Raw genomic sequence first — 23,172 nt, forward strand, 5'->3', positions numbered from 1 at the left:
CTGTCCCAAAAAAAAAAAAAAAACGTTGAAAAAAAATTAAAAAAAAAAAAAAAAAAAACCAGAGTAAAAAAGGTGCTCCCAGTCAAACCTAAGCTATATCTAATTACGTCTGTATTATAAATGGGTGTGAGAATGTAGAAGGGTGTATGTCAGGACAGACATATCACAGACATGAATTTTTTGGATATAACAGAAAGAAATGAGAAGTTTTTTTCTCTCTCTCTCTTTCTTTCTTTTTTTTTTTTTAATTGTGTTTCTCCTCAAGGATCAGTATCTGGACTGCATGTTTCATTTTCTCTATTTTTGCATGACTTCTGGATTTTCCTCAGACAGCCAAAGTATTCCATTGAAATGTTGCAAGTGTGTTGATAAAATTAAGACCCTTCCAGTGGCAGACTCACGACTGGTTTTCAAGGAGTATAATAGTTGCCAAGCTCTAAGAAATAGAAAACCATCAGGGCTTCCCTTTGCCTAAAGGACTTAATGGCTTTAAAGACACATGCTCCCAGTACATTAGAGACCTGTCTGAAATTCTGCTGGGCAACCACAGGAAGGCAGCACAGAATGCAGCACAGCAGCTGGGCAGATGGAAGCTCAGTGCAGTGTGGAGGTTAATTGAACCCTGCCCCCCAAAACAGCAAACCATCCTTCAATTCAAACATCTACACAGCAGCTGCATGCTTCATTTTCTCTTTGTTAAGGGGAAAATTACAATTTGAAGTCATCTGCCTATCTTTGAGAGAGAGTGTGCTCGCGCAGAAGCAGGGGAGGGGTAGAGGGAGAAAGAGAATCTCAAGCAGGCTCCAGGCTCATCAGGGAACCTGCAAGGGGCTCAGTCCCACAATCCAACCCTGGGATTGTGACTTGAGTCAAAATCAAGAGTTGGTCCCTAAACTGACTGAGCCATCCAGGCGTCCCTGATTTTTTAGTAAAAAGTAACCCCTGGGCTCCTGGGTGGCTCAGTCAGTTAAGCGTCTGCATTCAGCTCAGGTCATGATCTCACAGTTTGTGGGTTTGAGCCCCACGTCAGGCTCGGTGTGGTCAGTACAGAGCCCTCTTCAGAACCTCTGACTCCATCTCTCTCTGTCCCTCTCCTGCTTGCTCTCCGTCTCTCTCAAAATAAATAAATAAACAAACAAAAAATCTAGAAAAAAACAAGTAACTCCTTTGCTGACCTAAAGTTTTGGAAAAGCCCATGTGTCATATCTCTGCCTGATGAGGTAGGGGGGGCTCTAAAGACCCACTCGGTGGATGGCAGGCTCCAAAACTGGACACAGGCTGAGAGGTTTGCTATCACACCACGTTCAAAACAGACCTAATTACAGGGCTATCACATAAACATGCGTACTCTCTTCTTTTTCTAAACCCAAACTGAGATAAGACATACTCACTTGACGTTAAAGAAAACAAAATATATTTAATTTCCAAAGAAAAAAATGAGCTTACTTCGTCAGCTGTTTCAGGAGGTTCTTCAGGTAGATCAAGAACCTAAAGAAAATCAAGTATTACTAAGAAGAATGTAAACATTTTGAAGAAAAAAAAATAATCTCAGTGAGAAGAGTTCCTTTTAATATAGAGTTTAGACACATCTAAGCCTAATGGAATCTTTTATTTATTTTTAAAAATTTCTTTAATTATTTATTTATTTTGAGAGAGATGGAGAGAGAGCGAGCACACACACAGGCAGGGCAAGGGCAGAGAAAAAGAGACAGAATCCCAAGCAGGCTCAACACCATCAGCACAGAGCCCTATGTGGGGATTGAACTCAAACTGTGAGATCATGACCTGAGCTGAGACAAGAGTCTGACGCTTAACAGACTCTGCCACCCAGGCACCCCAATGAAATCTTTTAATATACATTTATAAAAATGTACAATATGAAAGGGCTCAATTAAACATTTTTGGTAAGCCATTCTGTGCTAAATACATGATAATAACAGGATGTGGGATGACAGCTACCAATCTATGCATATTTAAGAATCTCATTTTTATGATATTCCAAGACACTACATAAAAATATACTATTTAAAGACACAGAGGATAAATATTAAGTTCAACAGACCCCAAAGTTACTTAGGTTCATACGTATACACATTTTAAATGTGTATTTTTCTTCACTGGCACTTCTAGGGACTGGATAACAAACATTCACTTCGGTTGTCTTCATGATTTACTCATGTTTCCTTATTTCTGTTTATCTATTACAAAACCAGGTGTTCAGACCATTTTCTCTCGTTTAACAGGGTTACCAACAATTTCACCTTCAGGGACGCTTTTTGTTTTTTAATACCACAGACTCATGTTTTCTAGCATTGTATCTAGCCAACATTAACTGCATCTTATCAAATAAACCATTTACTTTCCTTTGGTATCAAAAGCCTGACAGTCAACCAAAATTTACCAACAACATGAGACGATTCATGTTATTAACAAAAGGCTAAGACTCCTGAAGTTTTAATTAGTCCATAAGATCTTTTTGAAATGCTAGAAATAGTTCAATGACTTGACTGCCACCCTCAGGCCCCATTATGGGGCTAAGAAACCTCAGACCAAGAGGCAACACATTAGAAACTATGTTCAGGGAACATATGGCCTCCCAGCATCCCTTAAGAGTCAGGGCAAAGAGATTTATTTCCAACCTTTGCCAGATCCAAGTGAGGGTCAACTTAAGGATTAAAAATTTGAAAGAACAGAAGTAATAATGAACCTCAGCACTGTTCCAAAATGAATGGTTGCTAACCCATTCCCTGGAAGGGCTACTGAGAAAAATATTACCCACGTTAGTAATATTAGCCACTCGGGGGCTTGGGTGGCTCAATTGGTAGAGCGTGCAACTCTTGATCTAGGGGTTATGGGTTCAAGCCCCATGTTGGGTGCAGAGATTGCTTAAAAATAAAATCTTAAAAAATTTTTTTAATAAAAAATTAATAATATTAGCCTCTCACTAAATATGGGTTAATCATGTCTTAGTTACCTGTAGGAATATTTCCCTTAGTAAACGTTTTTCATTTCTACATAATAAAATTACTTCCTCAAAAGAACGGAGTATTTTGTAAATCTGTCATTTATCTTCATAGCTTCCTTCTAAGTGTGGTTCAGAACATTAATATTAGTATCAAATAGCAAAGTGGTTTTTAATGAAGCTGATCCCTTTATAAGGTAGTGGGAAGACACCATCTGGATTAAAAGCCAGTCCTAATCTTCACTCAGTATACCACCTCGCCCAGAGAACCATATTCCTACTGCACACTGATACAATTACATGAGTAGGCATTCAGTAATGAACCTCCTTCTGCGTGGGCTGTTCAGCAGATGGTGAAACTTTGGTTAGAGGCTTAGGCAAGTTCCGTCTCTTTGCTGCTTCTCTGCTGTTTGATGTTTCAAAAGATGTCTGACTCCCATTTTCAAGCACCAATTCTTCATCACCCTGGTCGAAAACAACAGACAATTTCTAAATAGTCTCTAGTATAAACTTTGTTCAATTCACAGTGGCTCTTTCTTTTACCCTGACGGCATTTCAGTAAAAAATGACATTTCAGTTAAAAAACAAAACAAAACAAAACTCAGGGGTGCCTGGGTGGCTCAGTCGGTTGGGTGTCCCCTCGGCTCAGGTCACAGTCTTGCAGTCTGTGAGTTCGAGCCCCATGTCAGGCTCTGCGCTGACAGCTCAGAGCCTGGAGCCTGTTTTGGATTCTGTGTCTCCCTCTCTCTGCCCCTCCCCAACTCACACTCTGTCTCTCTCTCTCAAAAATAAAATAAAAACATAAAAATAATTTTTTTAATTAAAAAAAATTTAGTAAAAAATACTGGCTGGCTCTGTTGGCAGAGCATGCAACTCTTAATCTCAGAGTCATGAGTTCAAGCCTCTCATTGGGTGTGGAGTCTACTTAAAAAAAAAAAAAAAAAAAAAAAAAAAGCACTTAGTCAATATTAGGTCCAGAAATTTAAAGCATTATTTCCTTGGACAAGAAAACATAGAGCTTAACATCCTGTAGAAACTACTCTTATCCAGCCCTGGGGCTCCCCCGGATAGACACAAGGCTGAGAGGCATCTTTCCATTTTAATTGATCCCCACAGTTTTTAGTAGGGTGGAAGAAATAAGAAAACCTGAATGATATCCTTTTCTCCTTTCATTAAAGGATGCAAGACAGTGCAAGGGATTATGCTTTAAAAAGCTGTGAAAAGAGAATAGGTATGTAAAAACATGTCTGTGTATGTAACCATGAAATACTTCCATAGTTGAACATGGCCAAAGTATCCTGTTACATATATTTTAGTTCTCAGATTCAAACTCTGATCTTCCTTTTGAATTAATCACTTTAGAAAGCAAAGGAATTTATTCCAGAAACCATATTACTTTTTATTAATATTATCCATTAAAACATTTTCCTGACCAAGATAATTAACTTAAATGTCAAATTCTCAGATACATACTTACTAGTTCAAAAATACCCTTTTCTACATCCACTGACTTGTAAAAGTTCTCTTCATCAGACTAAAATGGCCACCATTTTGGTGGGCTGTTTTATTCCTTTATCCTAAGAAAACCTGGTGGAAGGGGAGGGGCAATGGGAGTCAAGAGATCTAGATGCTCAATAGTTAACTGGCCAAACAGGCTGACTGCAAAGTACCAGGCTCCATCAGCTGCCGCCTACACTTTCTCTCAGCAATTAACATTCTGATTCTCACATTTTTTTTTTTTAAGTTTATTTATTATTGAGAGAGATAGAGAGAAAACCAGTGGGGAAGGGGCAGAGAGAGGGGAACAAAGGCCCAGAGAGCCAGATGCGGGGCTCAAACTCACAAACTGTGAGATCATGACTTGAGCCGGCTTAACTGACTGAACCACCCAGGTGCCCCCTGATTCTCACATTCTTGATAGTCCTAAGAGCCTTAAGTCATAACAATGCCAGTGGTCTGCTTGGTCCCTGACTTCTTGTTGTCCCCACTAATTAGGTTAAAATATATGCTACTAGTGTCATGAAGACATAGCCTGAAAGCAAGGGGCAGAATGACTAATTCACTTTGTGACCATTTGAGAAAAAGGTGTGGCCAGCTAAAGTCAGGCTTCTGAACAGAAGACAAACCGAACAGAAGACAAACTCATCTCCGAAGTGACATCACTCCACAGAGCAGGCACATTTCATGCTGCACATCTTTCGCATTAATTTCATTACCCACCCTTGATGCATATTTACCATTATGAAATGGATAACAACGATGTCTAGCTTCACAGTAAGAATCCTGTTAACCTTTACTGGATCATTTTATTTATAGGATAGTAAAAGATGCAATATAAATAGAAAGCAAAAAAACCCAAAAAGTCTTTGGGACAGGAATGATCTTACACATAAAATCTCTGACTAGTTACTCTCAAACTTAATTTTTTTTTTTTTTTTTTTTTAGGTAGGCTCCAGGTCCAACATGGGGGAGCTTGAACTCATGGCCCTGAGATTAAGAGTTGCATGGTCTACCAACTGAGCCAGGCAGCCACCCCTAAAACTTAATTCCTTTATGAATATCGTTTTTCCTCTGTAAAAAAACTTTGAGCTGAAAACTACCATTAGCAAATGACAAAAGTTCATACTCAATGCCAAAGGAAAAAAGAGTCAAAGGTTAATCTGGCTTTATAGAAACAGAGCGAAACATAATGAGTATAATGTGAGCTTGTCATACCTTGGAGATCTTAAGGAAAGATCTGAATTTCTTCATATAAAATATGGTGATTGGTCAACAGTTTTCTCAAAGACAACTTTATGTTAGAGCTTCTCAAACATCTAGGTTATATGCTCTTTGGGCACCAAAAGCACTTAAGCCTTCAACACACAAATATGCTCTATGTACCATCATTAGCAATAAAGATTCCTAAAAACCAGACCAGTTTAACATCATTCGAAATTTTAAAAACCCAAATATGTAATATGCTTGTACATTATATGTACTTTTACATTATATGTCATATACATATATTGCATGTATGTATGTAGTAGCAGAATTCAAAATATAAAGTGAGACTATTTTCTAACCCCAAGTTTATGACCATTGCTTAATTTCCAAGTTTCACCCGTCATCTGATAAAAGCGCTCTTCCAGTTTTCTCAATTTCATCTCCTGGTGAGGTTTTAGAACATTCTCTATGTATCTGCTGACCTATTAAAAAAAATAATAAATGAGGTGTTATTACCATAACATTCCAAAGATCTTCCATGGTCTATAAAGTTGTAAATAAGAAACAGGTTAACAAATTTGTGTTTTCTTTCACACTAAATTTTGTCAAAAAAGCAGCATCCTCCTTTTACATCACTCTCTAAAAATCTGCATATATACCTAAAGCAGATAAAAACAAATGTTCTATGCTTATGCTTATTTGGCAGTTGGCCTCTAGATATTTTAATGTGTTTTCAGTGCAACAAAAACTTACTACGAGCTAGGGATACAAAGATGCATAGGATGTGATGCTTGGCTTCTAGGAGCTTAAAGTCAAAGCCATTTGTTCAAGGCACAATGCCCAAGGCAAGAAGTCACTTGGAAAAGTGTTAATGAACAGCTTAATCATAGTAAAGTAGAAAATATTTTTGGGCTTAAAAGAAATGGGAGATTCTGGTGGGGTTTTTTTGTTTTTATTTTTATAAGTTTATTTATTTACTTTTTGGGAGGGAGGGGCAGATAGAGAGGGAGACAGAATCCCAAGCAGGCTTGCACTGTCAGCGCAGAGACCAACGTGGGGCTTGAACTCACAAACTTCAAAATCATGACCTGAGCTGAAGTCAAGAGTTGGACGCTCAACCAAGTGAACCACCCAGGCACCCCAGAAAAAGAATATTGTGAACAACTGTAAACCAACAATTCAGAAAACCAAGATGAAGTGGACAAACTCCTAGAAACATACAAATTGCCTAAACTGACTCAAGAAGAATTAAGAAATCTCAACATACCTAACAAGATATTGAATCAGTAATTAAAAGCCTCCCAGTAAAGAAAAGTAGATTCACAGGTGAATTCTATCAAATCTTTAAACATTTTTTAATGTTTATCTATTTTTGAGAGAGAGAGAGCGTGTGCATGTGTGTGTACACAAGTGGAGGAGGGGCAGAGAGAGGGAGAGACACAGAATCTGAAGCAGGTGCCAGGCTCTGAGCTGTCAGCTCACTCAAGGCCCGAACCCACGAACTTCAAGATCATGGCCTGAGCAGAAGTGGGATGCTCAACCAACCGGGCTACCCAGGTGCTCTTCTATCAAACCTTTAAAGAAGAGTTAACACTGTCTTGTTGACACTCCAAAAAATAAAAGTAAGAACAGTTCCTAATTAATTACATGAGGTCAACATCATCCTGATACCAAAGCCAGGCAAAGACACTACAAGACTAGTACAAACCAGTATCTCTTATGTAGATGCAAAAATCCTCAACAAAATTCTAGCAAACTGAATCCAAAAACATACTGAAAGGATTATATACCAGCTATGTGTGATTCATCCCAAGAATGCAAGACGTTTCAACATAAGAAAATCAATCAGTGTAATACATATCAATAAAACAAAGGGGAAAAAATACATGATCATCTCAATTGATAAGGAAAAAACATTTGACAAAACTCAACACTCTTTATGATAAAAATACTCAGAAACTAGGAATAGGAAGGAACTTGCTCAACATAACGAGTAGCTAGAAAAAACCCATAGCTAACATCACATTCAGTGGTGAAAGACTAAAAGCTTTCTAAGACCAGGAACAACACAAGGATGCTGGCTTTCACCACTACTATTCAACACCTTTTAGAAATTTTAGCTAGAGCAATAGGCAAGAAAAATAAACAAACACCGTTTTGGAAAGGAGGAAGTAAAACTATCACTATTCTCAGATGACATGATCTTATATAGGCATATATTAGAGATATTGAAGGTCAGTTTGCAATAAAGTAAATATCACAATAAAGCAAGTCAAATTAATTTTCTGGTTTCCCAGTGCATATAAAAGTTATGTTTAGGGATGCCTGGGTGGCTCAGTCAGTTAAGTGTCCGACTCTTGGTTTCGGCTCAGGTCATGATCTCATGGTTTGTGGGTTTGAGCCCCAAATCAGGCTCTGTGCTAACAGTGTAGAGCCTGCTTGGGATTCTCTCTCTTCCCCTCTCTCTCTGCCCCACCCCTGCTGGTTCTCTCTCTTTCCTTGTCTCTGCTCCTCCCCCACTTGTGCTTTCTCTCTCAAAATAAATAAACTTAAAAAAAGTTATGTTTATACTATACTGTAGTCTACTAAGTGTGCAATAGCATTAGGTCTACAAAAAAGTACATGCCTTAATTAAAAAATACTTTTTTGTTAAAAAATGCTAACCATTATCTGAGCTTTCATTGAGTTGCAATCACTGATCACAGATTACCATAAAAAACATAATAATAAAACATTTGAAATATTGTGACAATTACCAAAATATAACACAGAGACACGAAGTGAGCAAATGCTGTTAGAAAAAAATGGCACCAATAGACTTGCTCAATGTAGGGTTGCCATAAACATTCAATATGTAAAACAAAAACAAAAACAAAAACAAAAACCTGTATCTGCAAAGCACAATAAAATGAAGTACAATAAAATAAGGTTTGCCTTAATAGAAAATCCAAAGAATCCATGCACAGCAATCATTAGAGCTAATAAATAATAAACAAAGTGCAGGGTACAAGATCAACACAGAAAAACCATTTGTATTTCTATACACTAGCAATGAAAAGTAAAAAAAGGAAATTAAAACCACAATTACATTTAAAACAGCATCCAAAATAAAATACGTAGAAATAAATTTAGCCAAAAGGGTAACTATGTACACTGAAACCTATAAAACATTGTTGGAAGAAATTAAAGATATAAATAAGTGGAAAGACATTACAGGCTTATGGTTGAAAGTTTTAATATCATTAAGATGTCAATACGAGGCAAAGCAAGGAAGACTTAATATAAAATGTCAAAACTACCCAAAGCAATCTATGGATTTTGATGTAATCCTTCTCAAAAATCACAAAGGCCTTTTTTACAGAAATGGAAAAGCCAACTCAAATTTATTTGAAAGTGTAAAGAGCCCCAAATAGCCAAAACAATATTAAAAAAGAAACTGAATCCCCACCTCACACTATATACAAAAATATATACACACTATATACTCAAAGTGGATTAGTAACCTAAATATAAAAGCTACAACTATACAACTCTTTTTTTTTTCTTTTTACAACTATACAACTCTTGAAAGAAAATATATAGGGGTAAATCATCATGGCTTTCAATTTGGCAATGGATTCTTAGAGGGACAATGGATTTGGCAATGGACACCAAAAGCATGAGCAACAAAAATAACTGGATTTCATCAAAACTTTTGTGCATCAATGGATAATATCAAAATAATGAAGAGAACCCACACAATTGGAGAAAATACTTGGAAATTATGTATCTGATAAGAGTCTAGTATCCAGAATACATAAAGAACTCTCATTTAAAAAAAAAAAAAAAGACAACACAACCCAAAAATGGGCAAAGAACTTGAACAGACATTTCTGCAGAGAAGACATAAGAATAGACATTCTCCAGCAAGCATATGAAAAGACGTTCAACATTATTAGTCATTAGGGAAATGCAAATCAAAACCACAATGTGATACCACTTCATGCTCATCACAATGAGAATTTATTGTTTATTTTGAGAGAGAGAGTACATGGAAGGGGCAAAGAAAGAGGCAGAGAGAGAAAATCCCAGGCAGGGACACAGGGCTTGAACTCACGAACCTCAAGATCTGAGCCAAAATCAAGAGTCAGACACCTAACCAACTGAGCCACCCAGGCACCACTACAATGAATATTTAAAAGGAGGTGGGGGTGGGAAAATATATGTCCGTGAGGAAATGGAGAAATTGGGACCCTCAGAAATTGGTGAGAATATAAAATGGAATAGCTGGTGTAGAGAACAGTTTGGTGGTTCCTCAAAAAAGTAAACACAGAATTACCAGATGACCCAGCAATTCCACTCCTATATATATATACCCAAAAGAACTGAAAACAGGTACTCAAAGAATTGTGTCCAAATATTCATAGCAGCACTATTCACAACAGCCCAAAGGTGGAAACAACCTAAATGTGCATCAGCAAATGAACTGATAAACAAGTTTTTTTTTTAATTTTTTTTTAACGTTTATTTATTTTTGAGACAGAGAGAGACAGAGCATGAACGGGGGAGGGTCAGAGAGAGGGAGATACAGAATCCGAAACAGGCTCCAGGCTCTGAGCTGTCAGCACAGAGCCCAACGTGGGGCTCGAGCTCACGGACCACGAGATCATGACCTGAGCCGAAGTCGGCCGCTTAACCGACTGAGCCACCCAGGCGCCCCTGATAAACAAGTTTTGATACATCCATACAATGCAATATTATTTACCCGCAAAAAAGGAATGAGGTACTGATACATGTATATGGATGAACCCCAGAAAACATTATTCTAAGTGAAAGAAGGCAAACACAAAAGGTCACATATTATGTGATTCCACTCAAATGAAATATCCAGAATACATAAATCCATATAAACAGAAAGCAGACATAGTTGCCAAAGGACAGGAGTGGGAATGGAGAAGTGACTATTTAATAGGTACGGGGTCTTGTTTTGGGGTAAAGAAAATGTTTTGGTCATTTCAGGGTCATGAGTTCAAGCCCCACATTGGGCACTCACTAGAGAGAGGTTTTGGGGTAAAGAAAATGTTTTGGTCATCCCAGGGTCATGAGTTCAAGCCCCACATTGGGCACTCACTAGAGAGAGGTAGTGATTGCATAACACTGCGAATGTTCTAAATGCCACTGAATTGTACATTTTAAATTGGTTAATTTTTTTTAATTGGTTAATTTTAAGTCATGTGAATTTGACCTCAATAATTAAAAAATCTGAGCTCATGGGGCACCTGGGTGGCTTAGTCAGTTAAGCGTCTGATTCTGGATTTCAGCTGAAGTCATGATCTTACAGTTCGTGAGTTTGACCCCCAGTCAGGCTCTGCACTGAGAACACAGAACCTGTTTGGGATTACCTCTCTCCTCTCTCTCTGCATCCTGCCCCCCACTCTCACATGTGAGCATGTTCTCTCTCTCTTTCAAAATAAATAAACTTAAAAAAAAAAAGTCCAAGCACAAATGCAGAAAGCAACAGACCTCGATTTTAAATGCCCCAAGATGTTCTGTATTCTCTTTATATATACTCTCTAAAAATTATGCTTTACCTTTTCACCCTGTGCCTCTTGTTGTTTTTTCCTGACAAGTTTTTGCCTTTTTTCATTCTTCTCTTCTTCTTCTAAGACATCAAAACATAAAAATGCTTTTTAATTCCCAAATATCGTAAGTTGAATGCTCTTTTTTCTGAAAGTAGTCTGTAGGTAATATTTTGGGAGAGACGAGCCTTCAAAAAACAGACTGTGTTTTTCAAACGATGAAAATGAGGTACATGCAGACAGTTCAAACAAAGAAATCCACAAGTAAAATCTGTAAGAAACGGTCTGTTCTGAAACAAAAATTCTCTAACATTCATTAATATCATATGTCATAGTTTTGGTGAGGAGTCTTCAAGAATGATTATATTGGATTTTTCATGCTAGGGCTTCAGCAGCTCCAAGACATGGCATGAAAGCCCATTTCTGCACATGAAGTGGAGAATGCTGCCCTGTAGGCATGTGTGCCATTTGGTCACCCTTGACATGACAGTAAAAGCATCATACCTGGGCGCCTGGTTAACTCAGTTAGTGGAGTGTGCAACTCTTTTTTGTTTTTTTTTTTTTTTAAATGTTTAGTTATTTTTGAATGAAAGAGAGACAAGAGTGTGAGCAGGGGAGGGGCAGAGAGGGAGGGAGACACAGAATCTGAAGCAGGCTCCAGGCTCTGAGCTCTCAGCAGAGCCCGATGTGGGGCTCGAACTCACAAACTGCGAGATCATGACCTGAGCTGAAATTGGATGCTAAACCAACTGGGCCACCCAGGCGCGCCATGTGTGACTCTTGATCTCGGGGTTGTGAGTTTGAACCCCACATTAGGTATACAGATTACTTAAAAATAAAGTCTTTTAAAAATAAATAAAGGGGCACCTGGCTGGCTCAGTGGGTAGAGCATCTGACTTCATCCCAGGGTCATGAGTTCAAGCCCCACACTGGGGCACGGAGCCTACTTTAAAAAAAAAAAACAAAACATACGGGGCACTTGGGTGGCTCAGTGGGTTGAGCCTCTGACTCTTGGTTTCGGCTCAGGTGATCCCACAGTTCGTGGATTTGAGCCCCAAGTCAGGCTTTGCACTGATGGTGTGGAGCCTACTTGGGATTCCTTCTCTCCCTCTCTCTCTACGTCTCCCCCCCTCTCTCTCTCTCAAAAAAAAAAAAAAAAAAAAAAAAAAGCTTTAAAAAAAATTCATACACACATATAAGCAACATGCCTAGATCCCAAAAGTGGAGTTTGCTTGGAAACTCCCATGACTGAACCAATATTAGGTTATTAGCCACTGAATGGCAAGAGAAAGAATTTTTGCTGTTATATAACCTTTTTTATTCTAGGTACACTAAGTTTCATTTGAATTAATTTCATTTAACTGCATTCCCTTGAGGAATTAGACATCTTTTTGGAAAATACATCCTTTAACCTGCCTGGCTCCTTAAATAGGAGTGTTCCTTTCTGTCAACAACTTTCTCTCCTGGCAATAAATATATCCTCAAGTTTATTAAGGAAAGATTAGGGCAGCAAAGCACATAGGAAAGCAGAAGGTCTAGTCTGGCCACTAACTTGCTATGTGATGAGTTAGACTTAGTGATCTTAAGACTCCCCCTTCTGACTCTGAATCAAAGAATATAGTTTCTAAATAACTCAACAGCAGGTGATTAAGGGGCTTTAATCCCTTTTTTCTTTTTAAGTAGGCTCCACACCCAGCATGGGACTTGAACTCATGACCCTGAGATCAAGAGTCACATGCTCTACTGACTGAGCCAAATAGGTTCCCCAAAAGTCTTTAATCCTTAAAGCCACTGAGAACTGACTGCTTCTGAACCTGTGATACACTTCATCATGCAAATCTTTACAAAACACGGAGGATTAAAGTTTTGGATGAATCTGAAGTCTTGTATCTCAATATCTGATGACACTAGGGAAGATACAAAGTGTATAAATATGCGGATTTTTTACTCATTTAAAGGAAATCTGACAATAATTAAGCACTTTATATAGTCTTAATTACTTCTTAAATAGTTTTAGCCTTCAGTGATGACTATGTCTCAAAATCATTAATCCGTAAATGCACCAGAATGATGTACACTCCAACAATAAAAAGGTACAATTTAAACTACAAAAACTATGTCAAATACACGTTTCCCTTATTTATAAAATATAGACTATTTGACCATTTAATGCCTGCAGCAAATATCCTCCTGATGTCAAATGCACTTAACACAAAATTTCCAAGAGAAGTTACAATGCTCTTATTTAATTTTCCAATGGATAATTTGAAGTATAAGACATCAAATAATTTACCAAAAGAAGAAAAGAATTTCAAAAATCTATGATTGAGAGACCCTAAAACATCTAGATTGTCTTTTATGTTTGGGTTGAACAGTATAACCTTTTAGGATTATGGTTATATTCATGGTTAATTTGGAAAGGCTATAAATTAAGCACTGCTTATTTTCCTGTCATTTATTTACATTTAAATAAGTAGCAAAATGAAACACAATGTACCAAAATCACTATTGGCAAGCTTCTTTGTAAAAGGATGTAAAAATTCAGGCTTTAGTTTTAGGATTCATCTTTTCTGAAGTGAACTACAATATTGTTTTAAAAGGCTTCTAACACTTTTAACATTGTCAAAGGCTTTGACAAATTTTTACTTACCAAAATTACAGTAAAATTTTTTGCTTATCAAACATAAAATAAGAACAAGCATGGTTTCCTAAAATTAAGAGTAAGCACTTAACTCTACAGGTAAGTGTGTAAACAAAAACTGCCAAAGTGAAAGGAAAAATAAATTAGGTTGAAAAGCCTCTACAGATTAACGGTAGAAAACATGACCATTTGTTGAATAGTTTATAAACTGAAAACATAAACCTCAAAGAACAATGAAACTGCACAATTTAAAATCAGAGAATTTGCAATGTATCAATATAGAAATGCTATCGTTTCAAATGTGTATACAAGGATAATGTACAATTTCCCACAAAAATGTTGGGATTTATAGTCTGTTAAAAATCAAGACTAAAGTAATGATCAGCTGAAATTATATGTCACAAATTAACAGTAAATGGTTCTAATTATGCAAAATCCTAGAATAAATAATAAATACTCTGAAGAGTAGAAAATTATAAAAGGGTAGCATAAACAATAAACTTACCTTTCAGATATACTTGGGAAGATTTAAATGAATTAAGCCATGAGGTAGTCACAGAAATAATTAAAGTAAGAAGAGCAAGTAGTAAGAAAACCCGGCCACACAGCAAAATTAGATCTTTAACTCCTTAAAAAAGTAAGAAAAAAAAGAATAATAATTAAAATTCAAAATATTTTCCTTTTTAAAAATTTTAATTTATATTAATTTATATTAAAATTAAAATTTTAAATTAAATTTATATTATTTTTTAAAATTTATATCCAAGTTAGTTAGCATACAGTGCAATTGTGATTTCAGGAGTAGAATCCCAGTGATTCATCCCCTACATATAACACCCAGTGCTCATCTCAACAAGTGTCCTCCTTAATGACCCTTGCCCATTTAGCCCATCCCCCCCACCCAAAACCCCTCCAGCAACCCTCAGTTTGTTCTCTGTATTTAAGAGTCTCTTATGTTTTGGGGCACCTAGGTAGCTCAGTCAATTAAGCGTCAAACTATTGGTTTCAGCTCAGGTCATGATCTCACGGTTCATGAGTTTAAGACCTGCATTGGGCTCTGTGCCCTCCTTTGGATTCTCTCGCTCTCGCTCTCTCTCTCCCCCTCCCCTGTTTGCATTCTCTCTCTCTCTCAAAATAAATAAACTTAAAAAAAAAAGTCTGTTTTGTCCCTCTCCGTTTTCATATTATTTTTGCTTCCCTTATATTCATCTATTTTGTATCTTAAATGCCACGAGGGAAGTCATATGTATGATATTTGTCTTTCTCTAATTTCACTTAGCATAATACACTCTAGTTCCATCCACATTGTTGCAAATAGCAAGACTTCATTATTTTTGACTGCCGAGTAATATTTCATTGTATACCACATCCTCTTTATCCATTCATCAGTCAATGAACTTTGGCTACTCTCAATAGCACTGCTATAAACATTGGGGTGCATGTGCCCCTTTGAAACAGGACATCTGTACCCTTTAGGTAAATACCTAGCAGTGCAATTGCTGGGTCATAGGGTAGTTCTAGTTTTGATTTTTTGAGGAACCTCCATACAGTTTTCCAGAGTGGCTGCACCAGTTTGTATTCCCACCAGCAACGCAAAAGGGTTCCTCTTTCTCCTCATCCTTGTCAACATCTGTCATTGCCTGAGTTGTTAATGTTAGCCATTCTTAAAGGTGTGAGGTGGTATCTCATTGTGGTTTTCATTTGTATTTCCCTGATGATGAGTGATGCTGAGCATTTTTTCATGTGTCTGTTAGCCATCTGGATATCTTCTTTGCAAAAGTGTCTAATCATGCAAAAGTGTCTTTTGCCCATTTCTTCACTGGATCATGTTTTTTGGGTGTTGAGTTTGATAAGTTCTTCATAGATTTTTAGATACTAACCTTTTATCTGATATGTCATTTGCAAATACGTTCTCCCATTCTGTCAGTTGCCTTTTAGTTTTGCTGATTGTTTCCTTCACTGTGCAGAAAGTTTTTATTTTGATGAGGTCCCAATAGTTCATTTTTGCTTTTGTTTCCTTTGCCTCCGGATACGTGTTAAGTAAGAAATTGCTGTGGCCAAGATAAAAGAGGTTTTTGCCTGCTTTCTCCTCTAAGATTTTGATGGCTTCCTGTCTTACATTTAGGTCTTTCATCCATTTTGAGTTTATTTTAGTGTATGGTATAAGAACGTGATCCAGGTTCATTCATTTACATGTTGCTGTCCAGTTTTTCCAACACCATTTGCTAAAAAGACTGTCTTTATTCCATTGGATATTCTTTCCTGCTTTGTCAAACATCAGTTGGGCGTATGTTTGTGGGTCCATTTCTGGATTCTCTATTCTGTTCCATTGATCCATGTGTCTGTTTTGTGCCAGTACCATACTGTCTTGATAATTACAACTTTGTAATGCATCTTGAAGTCTGGAATTGTGATGCCTCCAGCCTTGGTTTTCTTTTTTAGGATTGCTTTGGCTATTTGGGGTCTTTTCTACTTCCATACAAATTTTAGGATTGTTTGTACTACCTCTGTGAAGAATGTTGGTGTTATTTTGATAGGGATTGCATTGAATATGTAGATTGCTTTGGGTAGTATCGACATTTTAACAATATTCTTCCAATCCATGAGCATGGAATGTTTTTCCATTTTTTTGTGTCTTCTTCAATTTCTTTCATAAGCTTTCTAATAGTTTTCAGTGTACAGATTTTTCACTTCTTTGGTTAGGTTTATTCCTAGGTATCTCATGATTTTTGATGTAACTGAAAATGGGATCGGTACCTTGATTTCTCTTTCTGCTGCTTCATTATTGTTGTAGAGAAATGCAACTGATTTCTGTGTATTGATGTTATATCCTGAGACTTTGCTGAATTCATAGATAAGTTTTAGCAGTTTTTTAGTGGAATCTTTTGGGTTTTCCACATAGAATATTGTCATCTGTGAAGAGTGAAAGTTTGACTTCCTTCTTGTCTATTTGGATGCCTTTTATTTCTTTGTGTTGTCTGACTGTTGATGCTAGGACTTTCAACACTATTTTGAATAACAGTGGTGAGAATGGACATTCTTGTGTTCCTGACTTTAGGGGGAAAGATGTGTTTTTCCCCATTGAGGATGATATTAGCGGTGGGTCTTTCATATATGGCTTTATGATCTTGAGGTATGATCCTTCTATCCCTACTTTCTTGAGGGTTTTTATCAAGAAAGGATGCTGTATTTTGTCAAATACTTTCTCTGCATCTTTTGAGAGGATCATGTGGTTCTTACTCTTTCTTTTATTAATGTGATGTATCAGGATGCCTGGGTGGCTCAGTCAGTAAGCATCCGACTTCAGCTCAGGTCATGATCTCACGGTTCGTGAGTTCGAACCCTGCATTGGGCTCTGTGCTGACAGCTCAGAGCCTGGAGCCTGCTTCAGATTCTGTGTCTCCCTCTCTCTCCGCTCCTCCCCCACTCACACTCTGTCTCTCTCCCAAAAATAAATAAACATTTAAAAAAAATTATTAATGTGATGTATCACATTGATTTGTGAATATTGAATCAGCCTTGCATCCCAGGTATAAATCCCACTTGATCATGGTGAATAATTCTTTTAATGTATTGTTAGATCTGGTTGGCTAGTATCTTGTTGAGAATTTTTGCATCCGTGATCATCAAGGGAATTGGTCTATAGTTCTCCTTTTTAGTGAGGTCTTTGTCTGGTTTTGGAATCAAGCTAGTGTTGGCCTCATTGAATGAGTTTGGAAGCTTTCCTTCCATTTCTGCTTTCTGGAACAGCTTCAAAAGAATAGGTGTTAACTCTTCTTTAAATGTTTGGTAGAATCCCCCTTACTTTCCTTGATACTAATAACAAATAGTAAGGCATTAAGAAGATTATTTGTAGTAATAAAGAATAGTAAAAGTTAAGCAACTGTCTTATGATTTTTTTCGCATACTCTCCTTTGTGAGCTAAAATTCATCATGGTTGATTATTACCAGAACAAGTTTTCAAAAAACAATTTTAGAACATCTTCGGTCTTATGAATATAGGTATAATTCATGTGACTGACTATACTTATAAACATTATGACTATCAATAATGCATAAATTCTGGTTTCCCTCTGTCCAGAGAGGTAGGTAAAATTGTCCCATTGGGAATTAAATTGTGACATTAGCATCTTGTCAAATTCTAGTTTGTTCATTCATTCACTTAAAGATTTATTTTTATTTTTTTAAGTAGTTTCTATACCCAACATGGGACTTGAACTCACAATCCTGAGATCAAGAGTCACACGATCTACCAACTGAGCCAGCCAGGCACCTCTCAAATTGTAGTTCTACTTAAAAACAGTCATTCAAAAACACCAAATTCATATTTCTCACAGTTCAATTATGCAACTCTGTACCTCTCTATTCCTCAATATTTATTCGGTTATTTGAAAATAAAATCATTATATAAACACCTAGAAAAAAGTAAAACTTCAGTATTTGGTCTTCTTTTAAAAACAAAGATGAAAATTAAATGAGAAAAAATGTAGTAAGTACTTACTTATGGTAAGTACTTATGGTGTAACACACCATTGCTAAATGGTGAAGGAGCAGGTATAAAGTTGGGTTAGAAATGGTTTCTACCCTCCAGGAGTTTTTAGTTTTTTGGTTCTCAAAAGTCACCAGACAGAGGTACAGAAGAACCATCTTACCTATGTGATCAGGGCTGGTAGTCAATTAAAGATTAAAAAATGATTTATATATACACACTTAAATATTTATTTTTATTCAAGTATAGTTTTCTACACTTGTGATAAATATTTTATTTTAACTGAAAACCAATATTTAGAGGTGACTGGGTGGCTCAGTCAGTTAAGCATCTAACTCTTGGTTTCAGCTCAGGTCATGATCTCATGGTTCGTGAGCCTGCACCAGGCTCTAAACAACAGTGGGGAGCCTTCTTCAGATCCTCTCTCCTTCTGTCTCTGCCCCTACCCGCTGGTGTGCCCTCTCTCTCAAAATAAAAAAAAAACCTAAAAAAAAAAAGCCTCAATATATATTTTATCCTTTAAAAATAAAGCAACTTAAAGCTGTTTAAATACTTCTTTTGTTTTGCCTCACAGTCCTCCAACTTTTTGCCAGCATTAGCTGTTGATTCAAGAGTTGTTCAAAACAACATCTAATCAAATCTAGGGTATTTTGGCTATTACAAAAGTAATTTAATACCTAGAGTATTGGTATTTAGAGAAACCACTGAGTTATGGGATTTATGTTCCACGATACTGCTTTTTGTTCTAACAAGCAAGCAATTTGCAAACATCATATGGGAATATAAAAGAACTAGACTTATGTTTGTTTACGTCTTTCAAGTAAAACTTTTTTTATTAAATTGGCTTTTTGGGGGTTTTTTTGGTCCATATTCTCAAGAGCCCATGTGCAAGACACTTCAAAGAGTAACAAATGTGAGGAAGCAGCATTAAAATACTTAGCTTGATGTGCCTGGCTGGCTCAGTTGGTTAAGCAGCCGGCTTCGGCTCCAGTCAGGATCTCGTGGTCTGGGAGTTAGAGCCCCGAGACGGGCTCTGCGCTGATAGCTCAGAGCCTGGAGCTTGCTTTGGATTCTGTATCTCCCTCTCTCTCTGCCCCTCCCCTGCTCATACTCTGTCTGTCTCTCTTTCTCTCTCTGTTTCTCAAAAATAAATAAACATTAAAAAAAATTTTTTTTAATAAAATATTTAGCTTTAAGTACAAGTAAAAATGTACTGACAATGAAGGCTTTTACACAGTAGAAAAAAGATAGGAACCATTTTTCAATGTTTGTCCAAAAATACAGCCCAGTTGAATGAATGGGTCTAGGAATTCTAGTTTTCCAATTAGCAGCCCCAGCTAAAAGTATCTATAAGTATATACTGTTACTGGATATCTGGAAAACAAATATCAAGAAAGCAAAGCAGGGGTACCTGGCTGGTTCAGCTGATAGAGCATGAGACTCTTAATCTCAGGGTTCTAAGTTTGAGCCCCACATTGGGTGTAGAGATTTCTTAAAAAATAATAGTAATAGTGGTGCCTAGGTGGTTGAGTCAGTGGTCCAGCTCAATCTGGGCACAGGTCATGATCTCTTGGTTCGTGGGATCAGGCCCTTTGTCAGGCCCTGCGCTGACAGCACAGAGCCTGTTTGGGATTCCCTCTCTCCCGTTCTCTCTGCCCCTCATCCACTCATACTCTCTCCGTCCCTCCCAAAATAAATAAAATGAACTTAAAAAAAGATAATAATAAAATCTTAAAAAAAAAAAAAAGAAAGAAACCAAAGTAAACAACCATCAGTTCACAACTGAGAGGTTTCTAGGAGAAAGGAATTAAGTAAAAAAAAATCAGGAACTAGATGGAGATGCTACCAGGAGTCCAGCTGCATTTTCTAGAATTTTTGGCCTGCTTTATTAAATTAGACATTGTCGGGGCACCTGGCTGGTTCAATCGGTAGAGCATGAGACTCTTGATCTTGGAATTATGACTTTAAGCCCCCAATTGGGCATGGAGCCTATTTTAAAAAAGAAAAAAAATTAAAAAATAAATAAAATAGGCATTGTGATATTTGATGGGAACACAAAAACAGATTAGATGTGGTCTCTGCCTTCAAAAAGCATATTTTCCTGTTGTCAAAGCTGATTATGTGAGATTTCCTTCTGCAACCTTCCATAACTACCTTCTCATTGATCAGTGACTTAAACGTTAGTGCAAAGTAGAAGAGATTCTAAATTAACAGAACAGAGGTGGATGCTGAAAAGACAAGAGGGGGAGCATGTAAATTCTGGACTAGATAAGCGTGAATTTAACATTTCTGTATATCATTTGGATAAAGGTCTTGTTAGATTCCTATATAGACTGAGTGAGTAGGAGGCTTCTAAAAGGACTTTGAAGATTTTTTAAAAAAGCATTTTAAGTTATTTCAAGCAACATTTCCAAGTACCTGAGTGGGGAGAGAGGATATATACAAAGCTAAGTTTCATCAGGATCTCAAACTTTAGAAATGAGTATAAGGGATACATGCATGTAAACCCATGACTAACATATCCAAAAAAGGACTGATTCTCCATGGGCCCACCATTTTCCTCTCAGTTTCCCTTTTATCCCGGGCACTACCAAGTACTTAGGGTTGTTCAACTTCACTTGAAGGAGTTATCCTTGAATCCCTCCTTTCCCTCACCCAAACATTAATCCATCCACAAATCCTGTGGATTCTACTTTGTAAATATCCCAAATCTGTGCACACTCCATCGCTGTTATCATCCTAGTCCAGGCCATCATCACTACTTGTCTACTTCTAGAGCCTCACTTGCTCCACTGCTTCCACTACAGCCTCCCTCCAAAACATCCTCCACAGAATCCAACGACTATCTATCTATATCTGCACCCATCATCCATCCATCTATCCAGTAATCCCTAGGGCCAAAGTGGGGCTTGAACTCACCATCCCAAGATCATGAGTCACATGCTCTACTGACTGAGCCAGCCAGGCGCCCCTCCAATAACCCTCCCTAAATCTCAGTTTCCTCAAGTGTAAAATGGGGATTATACCCCACCCACACCATGGTTATAATACAGACTGGAAGAAATAATGAATAAACAGCACTTAGAGTTAGGTTTATAAGAGGTGGTCAGTGAATGTTATTAACTCGATCCACTCTCCCCTTTAGTCTTCCTGATCCATCCACAGTGGTCTTCATCCTTTTTCTCCAATTTGTCAATTCCTTTGGTCTAGAATGTTTTTGACCCAGGCTTCGTATAATTTAAATCTCTGCTTAAATTCCTCAGAAGGCCTACATCACGTCACCTGTTTCCTTGTAAGCGTTCAAAACAATATGAAAGTAGTGTCTACATATGTTCCTGTGCTTTCTGCCAGCTTCTGTCTCCTTGCACACAAAACTGGAAAGACACTTTCTCTGCGAAGAGAAGTCAGCCTCCTCAAAGCCCTGAGGGTCTTGCTCCCTGAAGTGGGGCCCCGGCGCCGGAAGAGAGGAAGGCGCTATGCAGCCTGGGAGTCGTAGTCTAAGCCGCACGGAGGCGACGTGGCCATGAGACTGGAACCTTACGCAACATTCATGGGATAGTTACGCGGATGCGAGCGTCAGAAGGAAAAAGTCAACAGTTACCTAGATCCGGGATCCCACGCCGGAGCTCTAGACACAAGAGGGGGAGAGCAGAAAAGAGGAAAATGCCAACGACCCCACGAGAAGCCATGATAGCGGGAGCCCCGCGTCAGGGCGGGAGGCCCTCCCCTTCCGGTTGCGCCTTCTGTTGGAAGGTGATGTGGAGCCCTTGCTATGGGAGGGGTTTTCGGGGAGAGCTAGACCCTGAAGCCCGGCGGTTGGTTCGACTGAGATAAGCCCCTGTTTTGAATTCATAGTCTGTAGCCTTATGTTATTAGAAATGCAAGTCATTCCCCCCACGTCACATGGTGTCCCGGAGAGATAAGCATTCTGGCAGCCCGCCTAGCCCAATCTTGTGAAAGCGAAGCTTGGGCGCTAGCGCGGCAGCTCCCCAGAGTCAAGGCCCGCAGCGCTCGCCCTTTTGGACTCTGTGGAAGCTGTGAAAAAGAACTCAAGAGTAAAATGTACCGGAAGAGAAAAGTGTACGGGCTGTTGACGCTGTGAGAAGGCAGCCCCGCGCCTCGGCCTTGTGTCCTAGGAGGCGACTGCGGGCTTTGGGTCGGAGCTACTAAGCACTCCTCTGCTGAAGCACCTTCCTTATCATCCTAACGGTTCCCGGCCTCGTCTGCGGCCTCTTATTACTGTGGGAAGATGCTTGTAAAGTGGGGCCTGGCACCTAATTCGAGATCCTGGAGACCCTTGGAGTCCCACTACCCCTTGGTCTGCGTCTCAGTTTTGCCAATAGGTGTTATTGTTAATGACTAAGTTTGGCCTCACAGTTCTATGACCTCATTGCCATCCCATGACTTACCTCCGTGGCGCTTCTGCCAAACTACAACTCAGTTAAGCTGTGGTGGTCCTCACAATTTACACAATTTAATGCTTGAAATTTCGTTTTCTGACCCATCCGTCAATCCTGCCACCTCACCCTTCCACTGAGTCCAACTGACGTTTATTGAACCCCACGGTTCGCCTGGTGCTGTAGAACTCTGGGAGATTCAAATATATGTAAATTACCGAATTTGTCCTCAAGAAACCCAGTTAACTAGGGGCGCCTGGGTGGCTCAGTCGGTTGAGCGTCCGACTTTGGCTCAGGTCATGATCTGGCGGTTGGCAAGTTCGAGCCTCGTGTTGGGCTCTGTGCTGTTGGCTCGGAGCCCGGAGCCTGCTTCGGATTCTGTGTCTCCCTCTCTCGCTCATGCTCTGTCTCTCTCTGTC

General features: G+C 38.3%; 1 protein-coding gene across 4 annotated transcripts in view; it reads right to left on the reverse strand.

Annotated features, from left to right (window-relative positions):
- The window catches only part of UBXN8 (UBX domain protein 8), a 29,572-nt gene extending 7,183 nt beyond the window's left edge, over positions 1-22,389 (reverse strand). The window contains exons 1-6 of one of the 4 annotated variants that reach the window (XM_049631656.1): positions 21,958-22,385; positions 14,373-14,495; positions 11,239-11,309; positions 6,028-6,150; positions 3,287-3,427; positions 1,447-1,488 (exon numbers count right to left, since the gene is read on the reverse strand). In XM_049631656.1, coding sequence (XP_049487613.1) covers positions 1,447-1,488; positions 3,287-3,427; positions 6,028-6,150; positions 11,239-11,309; positions 14,373-14,495; positions 21,958-22,045 — 588 coding nt within the window. In that variant the 5' untranslated portion in view covers positions 22,046-22,385. Of the gene's footprint in view, positions 1-1,446; positions 1,489-3,286; positions 3,428-6,027; positions 6,151-11,238; positions 11,310-14,372; positions 14,496-21,957 lie in introns of all 4 variants that reach the window. The other 3 variants (XM_049631658.1, XM_049631659.1, XM_049631657.1) reach the window with 3 other exon arrangements.
- Positions 22,390-23,172: the final 783 nt, after the last annotated feature.

This window comes from Panthera uncia, chromosome B1 (genome assembly GCF_023721935.1).
Source record: "Panthera uncia isolate 11264 chromosome B1, Puncia_PCG_1.0, whole genome shotgun sequence".
In the NCBI taxonomy this organism is placed as follows: domain Eukaryota; kingdom Metazoa; phylum Chordata; class Mammalia; order Carnivora; family Felidae; genus Panthera; species Panthera uncia.